Here is an 18,046-nt window from a genome sequence, read left to right on the forward strand (position 1 = left end):
CTCCCTCCCACCATATAATCCTTAAACATTCATATTGATTAAGAAGGATATACTGGACAGAATAGGAAAATGTCAAGCAAAATAGTGGTGATTTGAAAAAATTGTGCCATTTGGGGTTTTCTTTTTTCATTTTAAAAGTAATTTGTTATGGCAAAAGTGCATCATTGTGTGAAATGTGCTGAAATAAGATTGGAGTTCTCAGCATAATTTGCAACATGACACAAATTAAGGTATTTACAAGATACCTAGAGATAATAAAACCTCTAATCGGGTTGAGAATCCGTTTACTAAGCATAATTGACACTTTTTTTCTCCCTAAATATATTATCACAGCACATAAGAATCCTAATGTTTTTCTTATCTGACTTGAGCTTGATAATAATCAGAGACCAAACAATTATTTTGCTTTTTATGAAGATATGATTTAAACAGAAATGTACAAAGGCCCTGAAGCATCAAGTGCAAAGAAATCGGCCCTCAAAACCAGTAATTTTCTTTTCACAGTCTAACAAATTTCAGTTGTCAAGATACAGATTAATCTCATCATTCTCAAATGTAATATTGCTGTTTGCTAATCTCTCATGATACGGAGAGGTTGAAAATGTTATCATAGCAGTCCTAAAGTACATTTTATGGTTTGGCAAAAAATAATACTTTCTTTGGCAAGGAATGTTCTAAATATTCAAAAGCAAGGATTAACATGAGCACTTGAGAGCAAAAATGTCAGAATCAAAATATTGAGTTATTTTTTCTCACATTCCCTGGGAAAGTAAAAAATACAAATATTGCTAATAGCAGCCGGTCAATTCATGGCTTTGACTTTTCTGAGATCCAGCACATTATCTTTAATCCAGATACCAGTAAATAAGTTCATATTTTCTTCCACAACCTCAAATAGATCTTGTTTTCCCATTGTATTTTGTTGTCTTCCACTGTCCTTCCAGATAGTTATTAAGGTGTTGTATAAACTAAAACAAGTGTTCTTAACTCTCAGATTTTAAAGACTTCATTGGAAAATAAAAACGGGGAGAATATAAAAACATGTTTTTTTACATTGCCACACTTTTTTTAAAACCCTAACACTTGACCACAGTTTAAAAAACACTTGGAAAATTTCCACAAAATCATAAATTTTAGACCACACATTTTAGCTAAGCAGAGCTTTATTATCTAGTACAACCAAGTATGCCAAAATGGCATGATATCTGATGACTGAGAGGGACAGAAGGCAGTGAGGGATGTCTGTTAGCATGGTCTCAATAGACCATAATTTGTAGCAGAAGGAATCAAAATATTAACTGACACGTGAGATTAATTTGCATTTACTCCTTATCCTCCTCACCAAAACCCTGTTGTTCAAATGGACCTGCACAAACTCTCTCTGTGTAGCTTTGGACATATGTTTGTGGGATTGAATTGAATACTAAAGCCTTTTCTGTCCTTTTTACTGGCATTTACCAAGTGTGTGTACAGTTAAGGATCTTTCACTATTTTTGTTGCAACACACTAAATACTGCCTGAGTGCAGTCTTCTCTGCAGCACCTCAGCTGGGGAATGACATTTAAAAAGTAAAATAATACTTTCTTTGAATGCCTTCTCTTCAGGCATTCAATCCTCATAATATCTGACTCTCAGTGTGAAAGTATCAATTGAAAGCTGTGGCTTTTTTAATAAAAAGAAGTCTGAAGTGTACAGAAGATGTGTTATTTCTGCAGCCCTGGGAGGGTGCCTGATGATGGATCACAGTGGTGATCGGATGCCCAACTTCCAGCAAGCTGCTCAGGTCCCAAAAGAAATCTTTGCTGCTGCAGCACAGTGCTCAGCATGAGGCAGTCATTTATCCAGCTTCCTGACAAAGCACATTACCCAGCTCAGGGCTCTGGGCTGTTTTTCAGCTCATTCAGTTCTTGCAGAGTTAATTTGGTGTCCCCTTCCCTCTCTAAGCTATAGCTGAGAGCTACCTCATGACTTCCTGACTTGAGACATATCCCTGGTTTCTCTGGAGTGCAATAAGCTCCACTAGCCCTTGAATGCCTAAAAGGTAGTAGCTGAATAAATTGCACATTTGTGCTCTATTTTCTAGAGGTTATTGAGAGCACATTCACCAGATTTACATACCAAAAACAGGAACTGCACTTGAACTTCGCTTGATTGACAAACTGCCTCACTAAGCCTGTAAATCAGTTTTACATGTTTTGTCATATGAGTAATCTGTGAATTAGATCTGCTCCTAATACTCCATTTCCAAAACTGGATGCACTTTTGGAGAGCAAGTTTGTATATATTTTGTGTGGGATTTCTCAGAGGGAGCAGTGGCATCATCTCTAGGTAGTGTCAACCAGGGCTCCACATCATGAGTAAACATCTGCAGCAGTGACCCAGCACTGACCATGGGGATTGGTGCCTGGAGCTGGCATATCTGATTTGCCTGTGCCAAGGGATCACACCTCCTGCACTGCTCCTGACAGGATGTACTTCTGCTGTTCAAGACCTCCCATAAATCAGGAGCTTCCTCGCAGCTATTTCCAACACGGCTATTTCTATACCCTGCCCCTTTAACACCTCCTGGGACAGTCTCAAAAGCAAAGCAGCTCCTGAAACTTTACTTTTTCAATCTTTTCTGCTAAAAGCCAACAAAGCAACTCATTAGAGGTTCCTTCTTTCTGCTTCCTTCTTTTGCTCCCTTCACCTAGTGAGGGCTAATTGGAGGCCCATAAAATGAGTCCAGGGAAATTCACCACCTTCTCCCATATATCAGTCCTGCACTCCCAAATTGGGCATATTGTCTCATGCAGTGTTTTATTGTCCCCCAGACCACATTATCAGGGAGGCAATCTCACAAAGGTTAATAGCATTACTTGGTTGTGTCTCCATCTGACATTCCTGCTTATCACTCCACATCCAGTCGTTTCACCAGTGGCTTTAGACGCCTCTGCTGCCGTTAATTGGGTGCTGCTTCCCACTGACTTCAAACTCAGTTCTATAAATTGTAACTACTAGTAGCTGATTGTCCCTGCTCTTAATTTTCATTTCACAACTGGGAAAAGTATGTGTGGGTTGATATACCTGTGTTTTCAACCCCACTCTCTGACATTTGCAGTCCAATTATCGGTCACCTTGGCCATCCGTTCGGTCCAGCTGTCCTCCTGTTGGTATGCTATGTGTCAACACCTACCCCATACACTGCCCTAATGGGAAAATAAGCAGTAAATTATGAGCCTGTATAAATCCAATAAAGAGTGACTTTGACTCCATAAACCATGGAAGTGAAACTGAGGTGTTCTAAACAGTTGCTGGTATCCCAGACTGGAATTGCTGCTCTGTATTTTTAGAGGGTCACAGCTTACTGGCGTCAGGCAAGATACCTATCTGTTGAGGGCCATGGTACCCATGCAGTAAGAAAATGAACCTTAAGGGCTATGCATGTTAAGATTTCTGTATTACATTCTTGAATCAATGGCTGTCATCAGTAGAAAGCGGTAAATTTATATTAATCATTCTTGATTAAATATTTCCTTTCTGCAGATAAAAAGTATGCTTCCTGAGCTCTACTCACATTTTACGTTTTCTTGACCCTTTGCACAGCAGTGAATGCCATCCTGTGGCTACAAAACCCAAATGCATGTTAAAGACTAATTCTGCAGAAGAATTGAAGTGCTAAGAATATTTTAAAAGTTGTGATCTTTTAAAATTCCTCCCACACTGCAGGAGTGGAATACCATCTTATTATTATTACAACACATAAAGTTCCCTTTCCAGGACTCCAGGCACTATGCAATTAATTAATTATAATAATATTAATTGATTAATTAATATTAATAACCTGAACATTTTAATGTGTTCCAAGTGTTACTCTGGGAAATTAAGGTTTTGGGACAGGATTTTTTCTTTTCAACACATTTGGGATATTATAACTTGGGGACAGCTTTTCCTGTTGTATCGTTACCCCAAAATGACTTTGTTCCCATACACACACCTAGTTATTTATGTTGGCAGTATGGTCTTGACACATTCTGAAAATTTTTCGTGTACATCGCTGTTCACAGGATCACTGGCTATGTGTGTGACAGATTGAACAGGGGAAAAAAATCGTGCTGAAGAAAATAATTGCATGTGAAATTGCTGTTTCTTTAAAGCAAAAAGGAAATCCCACATTTGCCTGGGTGCTAAATAAGATTGTTGCCCGTCAGTTATCAGGCATGCAGTGGTGATGCTGCCGTGGTGCACACCTTCCCTACGCTTTAGCTGAGTACTTCAGGATGAGTACCCTCACAGCTTTTGGGTACTCATCCTGAAGCCCAGGGCTGGGCAAAAGCTCAGTGAGAATTAAAACTACTGAACTGAGGTTGTTGAGCTCTGGATGCCACCCCATTCTCAGCAAAGTCAATGGGAAAATTCCCATTGATTTCCAAGTCTGAGAGTTTCACAGCTGGCCAGTGCTTCCCTACCAAGAAGGTGTCTGTACTTATTTGGCTGCTCAGACAGCATGAGGGTGATTTTTGTCTTTACACTAGCTCTGTCTCCAGTTGTGCAGTATCTGTGTACCCCACTGTCCACAGCATGGCTGGGGAGGCTGAGACTATTCTCAGGTGACTGTGGTGATTTTTAGAGATTCAGCAGAGCTGAGATAAGAGCTAAACTGACTTAGTGAAAAAGGGGATTACAGTAAACCTGACCCTAAAGGTACGCTTAGCTTGTGTCAGTCTTGTCTAGTGAGACAGAGCAAGGTTTGTACTGTGTCTTGGTAAACACAGAGTCCTGCTGCACCCATGAGGGAAGGGGATGATAGCTCTCATTCTTGATCACCAGAACAGTTTCCTGAACTTCAGTTTCACATCTTTGTACTGGACACAACATATGAGCCTGCTTGCCAGATTGAGTTTTCCAAGCTGGGAAATCAATGTGGAAAATGTAAAAGAGGTCATAGGTCCAAGAATGAGTTTTACTTCAAAATTGGAATCTTCATTTTTTTTCCCCATGCTGATTGATTCTCAACCAGCTTGTAAATTTGACCCCATGGCAATATAAATTAGCTAGTTAGATATTTACAGGACATATAAAATCAAAGACAAGTAGAGGATGAGATAATAAGGCTTGTCTGTGTTGCCTGTTAGATGAAAGTGTGATTAAATATGGCCCAATTAATGCCTTTTATCTGTCCAAAATTGATTTGTAACAGAAAGTTGTGAAGTAGGCATCAAGAAGTCAAGTAAAACTTTTTATTAATAAAGTCAAAGCAACTATTGATGTGATTTACTTTAACCTGGTCTGACAGAAGGAGGATGATACTGTGATTTAAAAAATCTGCCTTGGGAAGAACCCCAATAACAAGGCTCCTTATTCATGCTTATCTCCTTCACCTTATTTTAAATTACTTTCATGCTGATTTTCTGAGAATTTTTATACTATTTTGTAAGATATTTTAGGATGAAATCCTCATCTGACTCCAAAAATTGCTTTATTCAAATATGCATGAATAATTGCTATGATATTGTCTTCTAATTTGATTAAAATTTTACTTTGCACCTCCTTGATAACCAAAGAAATGACTCTCAACTTGAATATCACAAAAAAAAATCATCTTTTTTTTTTTCCTTCTTTATTAATGAAAACAGTCACTGCAATCTTCCTGGGTGACTATTCAGTAAATGCAGATAAATTTCCGAGGCCTAAACCATACATTTTTGCTTTTTGCAATTTAAAATATCTCTAAAGGATATTCAAAAATTGGGAAAAGCCTGTATCGCTTAAAAGTCTGATTTATACATTTTCTACCCAGCTACAAAATCAATTTTTTATTTATCAGTTTTCTGACCCATAAGCTTTATTTTGAACATAAAACTGTGGAAGCTTCATTTTCACTGAGAAAAAACTAAATTGCATTCAAATGTCAGAGGCTGCTCATCAGTCTGTCAGCTGTCTTTGAAACCTTTTACCTGTATGTGTGGATGGAGAGCGCTCATTTGTTGCATATTGTGGAAAAACAGTGTAAGGTGAAAATTGGGTATTTTCAGCATTACTGATGGGACACAAAGGCTTTTACATTAACATTAATGGTTTTGGCTTTGCCTGCTTTGGTATTGATCAAAGGCTTGTTGATAAGTGATGAGTTCAAAGTTAGAGATTTTTTGGGGAGGGAGGTTTCGGGGGTGAACTCTAAGTTTCTATTTGTTGTAAAATTGTAGAATTAATCACCAAAATTGCAGTTGTACAATGCATGTTCTTCAGTGACCAAACATCTTATTAAACTTGCCCCAGTCTGAATTGGGGAGCTGGCCTGCCTCTCCTCCTTTTGCTCTCTCATTGCCATTGCTCACTGCTATCTGCCTTTTGGGGGGATTTGTTTTCTTCTGGCAGTTCATTTTAAACCCTGATTATTTCTGTAGCCCTGTTTGTAGCACACATGCACAAACAGTTTATTGGTGGGTGGGGGGGTGGCTGCAAGTGTGTGATAGGGGAGGAACTTCTGGAGGAGGAGCTGGAGATGGGGCTGGATTTGTCTTAATTTGATTTTTGGCCAGAGACAAGGTGGTGTCATCTCCTGTTAGCATAACCAAGTGCTGCTGAGGGGAAAAAAAATGAAACTACTGCCTTTCTTTTGAAAATCCCTGGTTCTGCTTTATATAGAAGCATAGAATTTGGAGTGTTGCTATAAAGTTTTCCTATAAAGTAAATAAATAATATATGCAGTATATGCAGTGTTCCTATAAAGTAAATAAATCTAAGGAACTACTGTGTATATCTTTCCTCTCATTGCTGCCAAATAAAGATTTTTACCTCCTCAGGAACAGCAATATTGTTTTGAAACTGACCATCACAGAGCCTCACCTGAGGATGTTTCATCCAACATCAGAGGGCAGTGGATGTCAGTAAGACAAAAATTGTTTAGAAGTAGGTTTTTATATTATAGTTTGGGACACAAGATGATTATTCCCTTTGAAGACTGAAAGTCTCAGTTGAAGTTATTGCTTTGTTGTAACAGAAGCTTCTGCCACAATATTTTTAAGGGTGTACAGAGCAAGCTCTTTCACACTATGCCTTCTCCTAGAGGACCTTCAGCAGCTTGTACCACATTAGCATGAAGCAGTGCTGCTGCCTTAGTGCCAGACGGAGGGCTATTGCCCCACACCTGCTCTGAATTCAAGAGTTCCTGCTAAAGGAGCTGGGAGTTAATTCCCAGTCAGTTTTGGTGTCTGGGGATCTGTGCTACAAACTGACACGGCTGCACACCCAAACAAGGATGTAAAGTAAATACTGTTGATTAGTTAACTCCATGGTGACTAGTACTATAGCTTGATTGATTCTTGGCAATAAATCAGCATGTATTTTTTGAGCTGTTGATAGTTATAACTGTTTATAGTTATAAATTATTTATAGTAGGGAAATATCTTGGAATCATGGATAACATATTCTGTCTTTATTAATAGCCAGAATGGTTTTCTTACATGATTATACATATTGACTGGTCTAGTATGAAAAAAATGGAAGTTTGGAGATGTGTAACAATCTTCATTATTTTGGGGAAAGTAAAGAAGGTGTTTGGTTCCTTCTTATAGTGAAGATGAGAATCAAGTAGCATTTGTGGATAGAAAATGAAGAGTAATTGAATCTTTGCAAAAACAGCAGTGTGGTGAGCTTACAAGTTGATGCACACCTCTTTTGAAGCACAAAAACTGAGAGCTACTGTATTTCCTGAGTGCTAAGATATGATTTTTGGAGAAGGGCATTATCTGTAGAGGTAGATCTGATAGAGAGGAACTTATCAATATTTAATCACAGGTGTTTCTTTTCACAAGAAAAGCAAAATCCACAAATGGCTGAAGTAGATATTGAGGTATGAATCAGATTAAAATTGACATAGAGAGTACTACTAACATTAAACTGCATGCATATCTTGATTTGCAAGCTTTATGTTATTTAAATCTGCTTGAAGTGAAATATTCTCATATTTGACTACTCATTTTCTGTTCACAAAACTCTCAGATTGTAATCTTCACTTTCAGCAGGAGCTAAACACCTTCTTCAAAGTTTACTGTGAAGATCAATAGGCAACTTTTATCTTCTTTGTCATTTAAGGGTAGTTATACTTCTGTTTAGTGATAGGTTGTTTCTCAAGAGGTTTCATTTGCCTAAAGAAATCATTTTTAAGCAATTGCATATCATACTTTATCTTGTTTTTAAGGTGCCAGTCTGACGGTGAGTAAATGTTGTTCGACAGGTATTATCAGGGGACACTTTGGAGTGTATTCTTCTGCTTTTCAAGCCTTTCTTCATTATATATTTAGCAAGACTCATTTCTGTAGCCTCATGAGCAAAGAGGAAGCTCATAATGTACTCAAAAGACTTTTACAATTGTTTAGAGACTGAGGTTGATGTTCTTACTGTGATCATCTCAAATTTTCCAATCTTCTTGTTGCAAACTTTGCAAACTTCTCACAATGGGATATGATATGTGTGGTTTCAAGGTGCTGTTATCACCTAGAAGGTCAGAAAAAGTCCTGGTTGAGCAAAGCTTTTCCTTACCAGAGGATTTCTGCTGAATCTTAGGTGCCTGTATACTACAGTTAGGCAATAGAAGTAAAGGATTCCTGTATTTAATTCCACCGGTGGAAGTAAGAGGCACTTCTGGACTTCTGGAAAGTGACTGCCTTAGAGTCACTTCTGGACAAAGTTTAATCTACATTTCATCAAATGCAAATTATGAGCTCAGCATTCCTAAGGATTATAGTTATCTTTTTACTCAGGGAAAGGAAGGGGAAGGTGCTTTCTGAGGCTGCCTGGAAGAGTTTCCTTTAACACATGACAGGCTGCTCTGTTTTCTGGGAATCGAATGGAGTAATGGTTGGTTCTGCATTTAGCATGTATTAATTGAAGAACACTGTAAATAAAGGCTGATGCACAAAAGTTGTCAGGATCTCCAAACTCTAATGAACTTTAAAAGCAATGCTTGTGGAAAACAATGCTATTTTTTTTAGAGGGTCACTGTCAAGAGCTATGCACATTTTTCCTTTTATTGCTGCTAAATCTGAAATACAAGTCTTTAGTTTCTTTACAAGGACTTGTTTACTGTTTCTGTTTCCAAAAAGCTTGTAGAATAAAGTGTGACACAGGATAAATGTAATAGATGTAGTAGTAGTGTTTTGGCCTTGTAAATCACCCATTCTGATACTGCATTCTTCCAGGTCCTTTGGTTACCATATACTGGTCTCAGCATTCTGAGTCTGACAAAAGTTAAGATTTGAAGCCTCTAAGGCTTTTTTCAGTACACTCTTCTAATATTTAGGTTTGCAAATACTACAGGGAGCATTTAACTCCAAATGAAAAAGCCTGCCTTCCTTCCTTTCTTCCTGTCTTTTGGCAATACAGCACTGAAATTACCTGATGTCATCGTTAATTCTCAAATGGTTTAACAGACCATTATGCATCGTTTTCTAGCTTGAGTGTGGCTGGAAGCCATTGACATTCCTAATCAAACACCTAGAGTGTTTATGTCAGTAATAATCTCTATTTAAAATGTACTCTAAATTATTTATTTCTCATACCTGGCCAGAGTGAATGTAGTAATTTTTTTTTACAAACAAAGATTTCCCAGATTAGCAAAGAAAAGATGGATCATATTGATATGATTGGAACTCTTTTGGACAAGAATTATAATTTGTCTTTTGGGACAGCACCACATCCTATTATAATAAGTGAAATAAGCACTTACCATTTCTTTCCCACAGTTGCTAGATAAGGGATTAGAAAGATAAAGTATCTAGTTTGCTACAGCTAACTCAGTGTTCGTTTTGAAGAAAAAAGAAAAGAAAAAGTACATTTATTTTTCTCATATTCTGTATATCTTTGAGCTGCATTGCCTTCACTTTGTAGCAATAATCTGACATATAGTTCAGTAACAGCATGCATTTCAGAAAAATATTTCCTTGTAAGAATTTAGCCACGAGTTTAGTCTCTCTCTGAAGTCGGCAGAGATAGTAATTCAGTGCGTTTGACTTTAAAGTTGTATTCATCCCTCGGTGAGCTCTCCTTTATAATCTTTCACTTCTCCTACTCGGGCTGAATTCCAGAGACTTACAATAGGTATTGCAGCTCGTTTACACACTGGCAGAAGAAACAAACCCATTAGTCACTAACAGCGGGGGGATGCCTTAACTCTCCCGCTCCCTTTGATCATTTTTCTGCCTTCAGTAGCTCAACCAGATTCTCTTTTCTAAGGTTTTCTGAAGCAAAATTAGCATTTCTTTTTGGGGGAAGGGAGAGACTTTTACCTGAAAACCTCCTTGTGCATGCTCCTTTGATGAGGCACAAGCATCTCAGCTCACTTCATTTTGCATTAAGCAGTTACCACACTAAAAAAATAAACAAGCAAATATGGCATCTTCAGCTTTTTGCAATGCTAATGACAGTGATGTGACAGTTTCTCATAACTTAAATATTGGGTAGGCTATGTACTTCTTCCAGCCAAGGAATGATATGTAAGAAGATACTTGTTCTTCTCAAGGCTTGAGATGATGACTCACATTAAACACCTGCTAATTGTCTTTTACTTGTTGAAGTAACATCCCTGCTAGCTACTCCCTCCAGCTGAGTTAATAATTACCTTGGAAGTCATGAGCTTTTGTTAATGAGACCCCATATAGTACTCTTAATTCAGGAGGGTGGTCCTCACAGTTGTATCTGTATTCTGAAAGATTCAAGAACTACACCTTCTCCAATTAAGTGTCACAGTCTGACTCATAGGAGGAGTGACTGTCTCAAGGCAAAATTCCTTTTGTGACCATTGCTGAGCTCTGCTAGGCTGGATTAGGCTGGATTATTAGGAAATACTTCCACAGTAGAGGTCTCCTCCATGCCTTCTCCATAGTCATGAAAAGAAGAACTCGCATCTAACATTCCAACTGTGGTATGTTAACATTCACTGTCAGTCTTCATTTTCACTGAGAAGGTTCACTTCTATGGAAATCCCTTTGTAGTTGTTCTGTGGACAGGAACGTAAACATCAATATCTCTCTGTCCTGTAGGGAAGGGAGTGTTAATGCCTATAGACCAAACCTGCTGAAGTAGATCCTGCAGAAGAAGTGGAAATTGTTTTACTTGGAGAGAGAATTCTGTTCTTACACGGAATTTGTCATATGCTGCAGAAGGAGATATTTTAATGCATTTTTCTCAAAAATACATATCTGATAGAAGTAGAGGGAATTTGAGGAGGCCTTGTCCTGGTCCATCCAGCTAAAGGAAACATTGTAAGGGAGGTGTGACTGTTGTTACTTCAGCAAAGAAATTCCCAGGTAACCAGTATCTGTATGTGTATTGACAGACATACTTCTGTTAACTCATAAGCATTAAAGCCAATGGGTAGATACAGATTCCTAGAGGAAAATGCTCATTTTGTGGAGAAAACTGTAGTGGAACTGGTTGTGAGAAAACAGCCGCGAAGCTTAGGATTTCACCATGAAAATATATAATAGTTCATATTAATTTTGTTGTCTGTTGCATTCAGGCCCTATTAAATATGTAATCATATTCTTTTTAAGACATTCCACCCTTACTGAATAGATCAACCCTTTGTCTGATTAGTCAGAGAGTGCAAATTCAGCTGCTTTCATGGCTGTATCCCAGCTTTGGGAGGTTATGTTCTCTGTTTAGGCTGTCCTGACACAGCATGAGCAGCAATATCTTAGCAGTGCAGCAGAGGGGACAGGCGCTGTCCTGGTCCATCTCAGCTGCACATGGTCAAGCAGCAGCTCGTCTGCAGCAGTTGGATCTGGATACCAGACTCATCACACAGACAGGAGAAGGTGTTCACCGTTTAGGAAAGCACATGCTGACCAAGCAGCTATTCCTTCTCTCTGCTGGGAAACCTGTGATTTTGTCCTTACCCTTTTCCCATACTGATTACTGTGAGAGTCAACTCTTGTTGGGTTTTCTGTGGCAAACTTTGACAAGCATGTATTGAGACAGTCTGTCTCAGACTGACAGATGAATGACAGATGTCACTCGGATGTCATTCTTCTGCATTACCTTTTGTCTCTGTGTTCTTTTTCCTACCATGCTACCTGCAGGTTTCTAAACAAAAGAACCTCACTGGTCCTAAATTACAGCTTCTCTCCTGAAATGTGCCTTGCACATCTGCCTTTTGCATTTCCAGAGATAGCAGCTGTGAATTAGCTTTGTCCTATGAATATCCTAACCTCCCTTCCCTCCCTGGTTACTTTTTACTGTAATTTCCAGCTGTTCAAGGGTTTAGCTAAGAACTGTGGTTACATTTGAATTGAAATTGCCTTGGTTAGAGGGGCCCCTAAGTACTGGTGTGATGCTGTGTCCTGATGGAAATGGTATTTGCAGAGTGATGTGCTGAATGACCTCTCTGCTTCTCCCTGGTTTTGTCTGGGAACAGTTCTGAACTGGCAGCAATTTCTTGGTTTGTTTTAATGTGTTGTCATGGTGGGTTTTTTTCTGTAGGGGCAGAGGAAATTTTTGCAGCTCTTTTACCTTGTTTATGGCTGGAACCTGAATAGCCAGGCTGGGGTCAGGATGATGGAGCACAGAAAAGGGATCAGTCAAGATGCAGATTTACAGCTGGGGAAATAATCACATCACTGGTGTGAGGGAGGCTTAATTAATTTACATGCTTGCAAAGAGAGAACTTCAGCTCCTCTGTCTGGCACTCAGAGCTTTTTGAGTGGAGCTTCATCCTGTAATTTTGATAAGTTTTGAGTGTCACTCAGAGAAAAAGGCTTAGCTGGTGCCTAACATTTTCCTCTCCAGGGATGTAAAGTTTTAGCCCAAGTAGAACTTACTAACTTCAGGCCATTTTTCATTATTTTTTATTAATTAGCTGTCATTTTGTGTTATTGCCATTACTCTTTCCTGTTAGCTGTCAGCAAATATTTCCAGTGCAACATTTCTGTTACCAAATAGATTCCCTCCAAGTTTGGGCTTACAAAACAAACAAATGCTTGCAAACATTTGCTGCCACAGCACCATGCTAGTCAAGATTTCAGCAGTAACGTGACAAACTTTGAGAATGTACTGGTAAGACAGAAGGGTGTTTCACTTCTTGAGCAATTTTTTGACTCAGGTAGGGTTTTTTCATCATAGTTGTTTTTTGACTGTTTATGCCACTGTGGTTTTCATAGATTTTATTGACATAGCTGGTTGTAAACCCTTTATCTCACTCACACACCTTTTTTGTTGATTACTGCTAGCAGGCTGAAGAAAATGTCTTAAAACAAAAAAAAAATTGGTTTTGTTCAGAGAACAAGAATTTCTAGAATCTCGCTAGTATTTTTTAATGCAAAACATTACTCCCTAAAAAAGCATTTTGTTGATATTTTTTGAGTTTGAGTTAGTGTGTCTCTGTTTCTATGCAATACAACCTGTACTGCTTGTCATCAATGGTTATTTTATCTATGGAGAAACCTAAAAAAGGTTTCCTTTGTTAACTTGTGGTCTTGCCTAGAGCTTGGGCAGTTGCAACAGAGTAGAACAGAAATAAAGGGGATCATCAGTGAAGTGGAGAGGCTTAAGGTCCCTGGTGGTGTGGCTCTCACAGTGTGGAAAGGCAGATTCACAGCTGTGTGTACAGACTAGAAATGCTGTTTTGGAAAGTGTTGGTAGTGGGAACTGGATGGCTCAGCACACTGATAATGATGTGGGTCTTCTTCCCACACCCCTGTGCTGGTGACTGGCAGATGTCACATTGCAGGATGGGTCTCATCCCCATCCAGCACTCTGCAAACAGCTGTCCCCATCACAGGAGTGGTGATCCCAGCAACTGCTAATTGCCAAAGCAACTCAGCACTTAGGAAACTCTACCCCAATCTTGGGAGAAAGAGGCCTGAGACTGGTATGTGTTGTTGGGAGGATGGTTCCACTTTCCAAGTGGGTTCTGGGCTGTTTTGGGGAATTTATATTGCCACTGTATGTTGCCATGCTCCTCACTTTTCTGTAAATGAGCTGTTTCAGTCCCCAAGGCTGTCAGTCTGCTCCCTTCCACTGCATCAGTTTTTAAACACATTGCTAAATACAGGAAAGAGATAAAGTCTTTTACCTTTCTCATAGAAAACATTTTTTCTGCTGATCCCAGTGTTAAACTGGGGTTACTCTAAGTTTAGACTTTACACAAGGATGGGGAAATGCCATGGGGTATTATTCCCAGAAAATTTTACTTTGCCCAACTACTGGACATCAGGACTATAGGATTTGCAAGGGAACACAGGAACTTTTAAGGAAAAATAAAACATTGAGTTACCAGTAAACCAGTCGATGTGCAGTGATCAGTATAAGCAGAGAAGGGTATGTAATATCTTGGCTCACTATCATCAGAAATTGCTACTGTGGGATTTGGCATGTTACCATATGTAGCTGAAAATGAAATTTGAACTTCTTTCATGCAAACAAAAATAACTTTCTGCCTTATTTCTTTCTCATTAAAAATGCAATCGAAATATTGAGGGAGAAGTTTGAAACATATTGATTTCATTTTGAAGGCATATTATTAAATCTCTTGAGGGCTTGTTGATCTTGAATCATTTCATTTTCATAGTGTTTCAGATTGAAAATTATTAGTAATTCTGTTTAAGTTGCAGCTAAATTACTAATTAACTTTCATCTCAAAGATTTTATTTCTTACATGTCTCTGGCAGCACAGTGCACTCTCTACACAATGCAGCAGAAATTTTTTGTTACCTGCCTCTCTGTGCTCCTTATAATCATATAAAGCAGGTTTGGAATTAATGAGCTGTCTCATCTTGGGTAATGAATGAAAAGAGCTGACAGAAATCCTTTTGTTGTGTAAGAATTTCCAAATAATTAATGGGAAAAAAATGACAGAGGTTCTTTTAGGGTTTAAGAAGAAATACATCTTTCAAATTCTTTCCATGACAGAAGAAACTTTAAAACATGTATGCAAAAAATGCAGGGATCCCTGATTAATGGGTTAATTTCCGTTCTCTCTTCTGAGATAAACTTGCAGAATTTGAGATAAAAGGATTTAATGTTTTGAGAAATAACTTCCTAGTCTGCAGGTTCCATATTCCACGTTCATCTCAGAAGTAAAAAATCTTCTGGATTCCTGGATTTGCCATTGTGGATAAATTGAGTTAAGCCCTGAGCATGTTTATAGTAACTATGTATTGTGTACACAGAAGATGTTGCAAACTGCAGGTTAGTTTGGGGAAGGCAGGGAATTTCCTTACGTTTTATGTTTTTCTCCAATTCCCGAAGTCCCACTGTAGCTGTTGGGAATAACTTGCCCTGCTGTTTTTCAGGTAACTGTCTCAGATGGGGGCACATCTCCCAAGCAATCCTCTGTATGGGTGGTGGTGCAAGTTCTGGATGAGAATGACAACAAACCACAGTTCCCAGAGAAAGTCTATCAGATCAAGCTGCCGGAGAGGGACCGCAAGAAAAGAGGGGAGCCCATCTACAGAGCTTTTGCTTTTGACAAAGACGAAGGCCCTAATGCAGAAATCTCGTACAGCATTGTGGATGGGAACGATGATGGGAAGTTCTTCATTGATCCCAAAACAGGGATGGTTTCTTCCAGAAAGCAGTTCACAGCGGGGAGTTATGACATCTTAACAGTAAGCACTCTTTCATTGACATACAAACCCATGATTTGCCTGACTTCTTTTTTTCTTTTTTTTTGAGAAATAGGCCCTCCTGTATAAAGAGGAATATATAACTGTGTTTATGCCCCGTATGTAAGACCTAAATTAAGAAATTAACTATTCATATGCAACTACTGCCAAAAAATTGAGTGTGAGAGATCATTCATGCTATTGCAGGTCATGAAGTATTCTGAGAGCATTAAGTCAGCCTGCAAATTGTTAGCATAAGCCATTCCCTTGAATATGCAGAAATGAAGACCACTTTGTCTGCTCCCAAAGTTGCATCATGTTGGCCTGGGCAGATACAGCTACAAAAGGGTACTTACTTTGGTGTGGACACAATTGTTTGCCCTTACAGAGGGCACCTCCTGTCCCAGTTAGTTGGCTGCATCTAAGAGAGGAGGAGTACTGTGTTCTCTGTGTTGTGGAAGCAATTTCAGTTAAAAGAAAGCTCAGTCAAAATTCTTCTTTCAGAACTCTAACCATACAGTGAAAGTGAAAGAAAGGGGGAATAAAATATGGTTGAGTTGATATAAAAGGCATATAAGACTAGAATGTGCACTCTTCATGTGCAGGAATAAGCCAACAAGTTGTAGTTAAGGAGCTGAAATAAAAATGTCAGAGGTCCATGGTCTGACATCTGGAAATGATGTATCTTACAGAAGTGGGTTACCTTCATAATGTTGGAAAATGAATAAATAACAAAATGTTGAGAAATACCTAGGAATCAGAGTAGAGCAGCCTTCAAGTGACTGAGTACTTTTCCCTCTGGCAACCTCAAAGTCCTGTTTGAGATCTGAGCCTTCTTATAATGCAACAACTGCATATTTTCTAACTAGAAACTGCTCATCACACCCTCAGTATCTTTTCACAAAGGACCTCCCTGGAATGGAGCAGAGTGATGAGTGTTAGTATCAAATACACTTAACACATTTCCAGAGGAAGAAGTAGGGCATGATATCTCAGAAAAATAGAGTATTCCCCATTTTTAAAATGTATTCTAATAGCATATTTATACCTGTGGATCTATATAGTGGATCTATATAGCCAGAAACATTACTTTTTAAAAAAAGGTTAACATTTTGTTAACATTGATGTTATCCACCAAAGCACCTATTTTGTAACCTGCATTCAGCGTTTTCTTAAGCCCAGTGTTTGTTGCTGCTCATCTTGCCTTCGCTATGCTAAATCCATAAAGCATGTCACACAAAGATCAAGGCTATCCATCTTTCTAGAAAACTTTATAATAAAAAGAAATATCACCAAGCAAAGCAATTCTTAATGAACTTGACAGAGAGGAGAAAGAAAACATGACAAAATTTTGAATTCTATTTTTTTTTTTGAGGGAGAATGAGGGAAATGACCTGAAGCTTACTTAATTCAATTAAAGATCCCGAGAAAGGCAATATAGGGAATACTTATCTGCAACAGAGATGCCACTTGAAAGCAGTCAAACATGCTCTGGGTGAGCATGTTTTGCAAATGCATGGTCTTATAAAGGGTCATTACAAAGCTTCCAGCTTTGCTACAAGATGGAACTAGGTGCAAGATGAAATCAGACAGGGAAGCTGGTTCTGGAGAGGAGGATCTGTGTGGGGAGTGTTTGAATTGCATCTGCAGGAGGCCTCACACCAGCATTTCTTAAATAAAACATTTCAGTTTTAAATCACCTTTTTCAATTAAAAGTCAAAGCATAATGCAAAAAAAAAAAAAAAAAAAGAAAAAGAGTGAAAATTGAGAAATAAGTGCTTGTCCTTTTTTTCGTGAGATTTTACATAAAAGGTTACAAAGGCCATTTTCCAAACAGTCATTGCACTGCAGTAGAATTAGTTCTGAACTGCCAAGGTGGGATGCTCAGCCTGAGCCCTCTTTTCTTTGTGCCTGCCAGATAAAAGCAGTGGACAATGGCCGGCCCCAAAAATCTTCCACTGCGCGTCTCCACATCGAGTGGATAAAAAAGCCTGCGCCCTCACCTGTGCCCCTGACTTTTGATGAGCCCTTTTACAACTTCACCATCATGGAGAGCGACAAAGTGACCGAGATTGTGGGGGTGGTCTCTGTGCAGCCCTCCAACATCCCCCTCTGGTTTGACATCATCGGTAAGTCAGGAACCAGTGGTGCCAGGAGGACACCCCAGAAGCAAAGCATTCAGCTGTGCAGTTTTGAGAGCAAGAAAACTAACCCCCCTGAATTGCCTCCCCACCTCCCCCCCCGCACCCCCAGTTAAATCCATTTTCCTAATGATGAAATGAAAATGCTATTTTAATATAGTGATAACAGTAGTAATAATAATAATATTCCTGCTTTTGTTATGACTCCTTAGCTAAGCTTAAAAAAAAAGCGCTGTATGGCTGAATTGGTTTTTTTTCGTACTATGTTATTTACTGCAATCTTAATGTTGTCTGTCATTTAAATTCTATTGTCATACTTTG

At 38.8% G+C, this 18,046-nt stretch overlaps 1 protein-coding gene across 1 annotated transcript in view; it reads left to right on the top strand.

Annotated features, from left to right (window-relative positions):
• Positions 1 to 18,046, top strand: part of FAT3 (FAT atypical cadherin 3) — a 333,677-nt gene that overhangs the window by 209,396 nt on the left and 106,235 nt on the right. The window contains exons 5-6 of the mRNA XM_066544703.1: positions 15,273 to 15,587; positions 17,503 to 17,713. Of these exons, the coding sequence (XP_066400800.1) occupies positions 15,273 to 15,587; positions 17,503 to 17,713 (526 nt within the window). The remainder of the gene's footprint in view (positions 1 to 15,272; positions 15,588 to 17,502; positions 17,714 to 18,046) is intronic.

Source organism: Molothrus aeneus, chromosome 2, assembly GCF_037042795.1.
Source record: "Molothrus aeneus isolate 106 chromosome 2, BPBGC_Maene_1.0, whole genome shotgun sequence".
NCBI lineage: Eukaryota > Metazoa > Chordata > Aves > Passeriformes > Icteridae > Molothrus > Molothrus aeneus.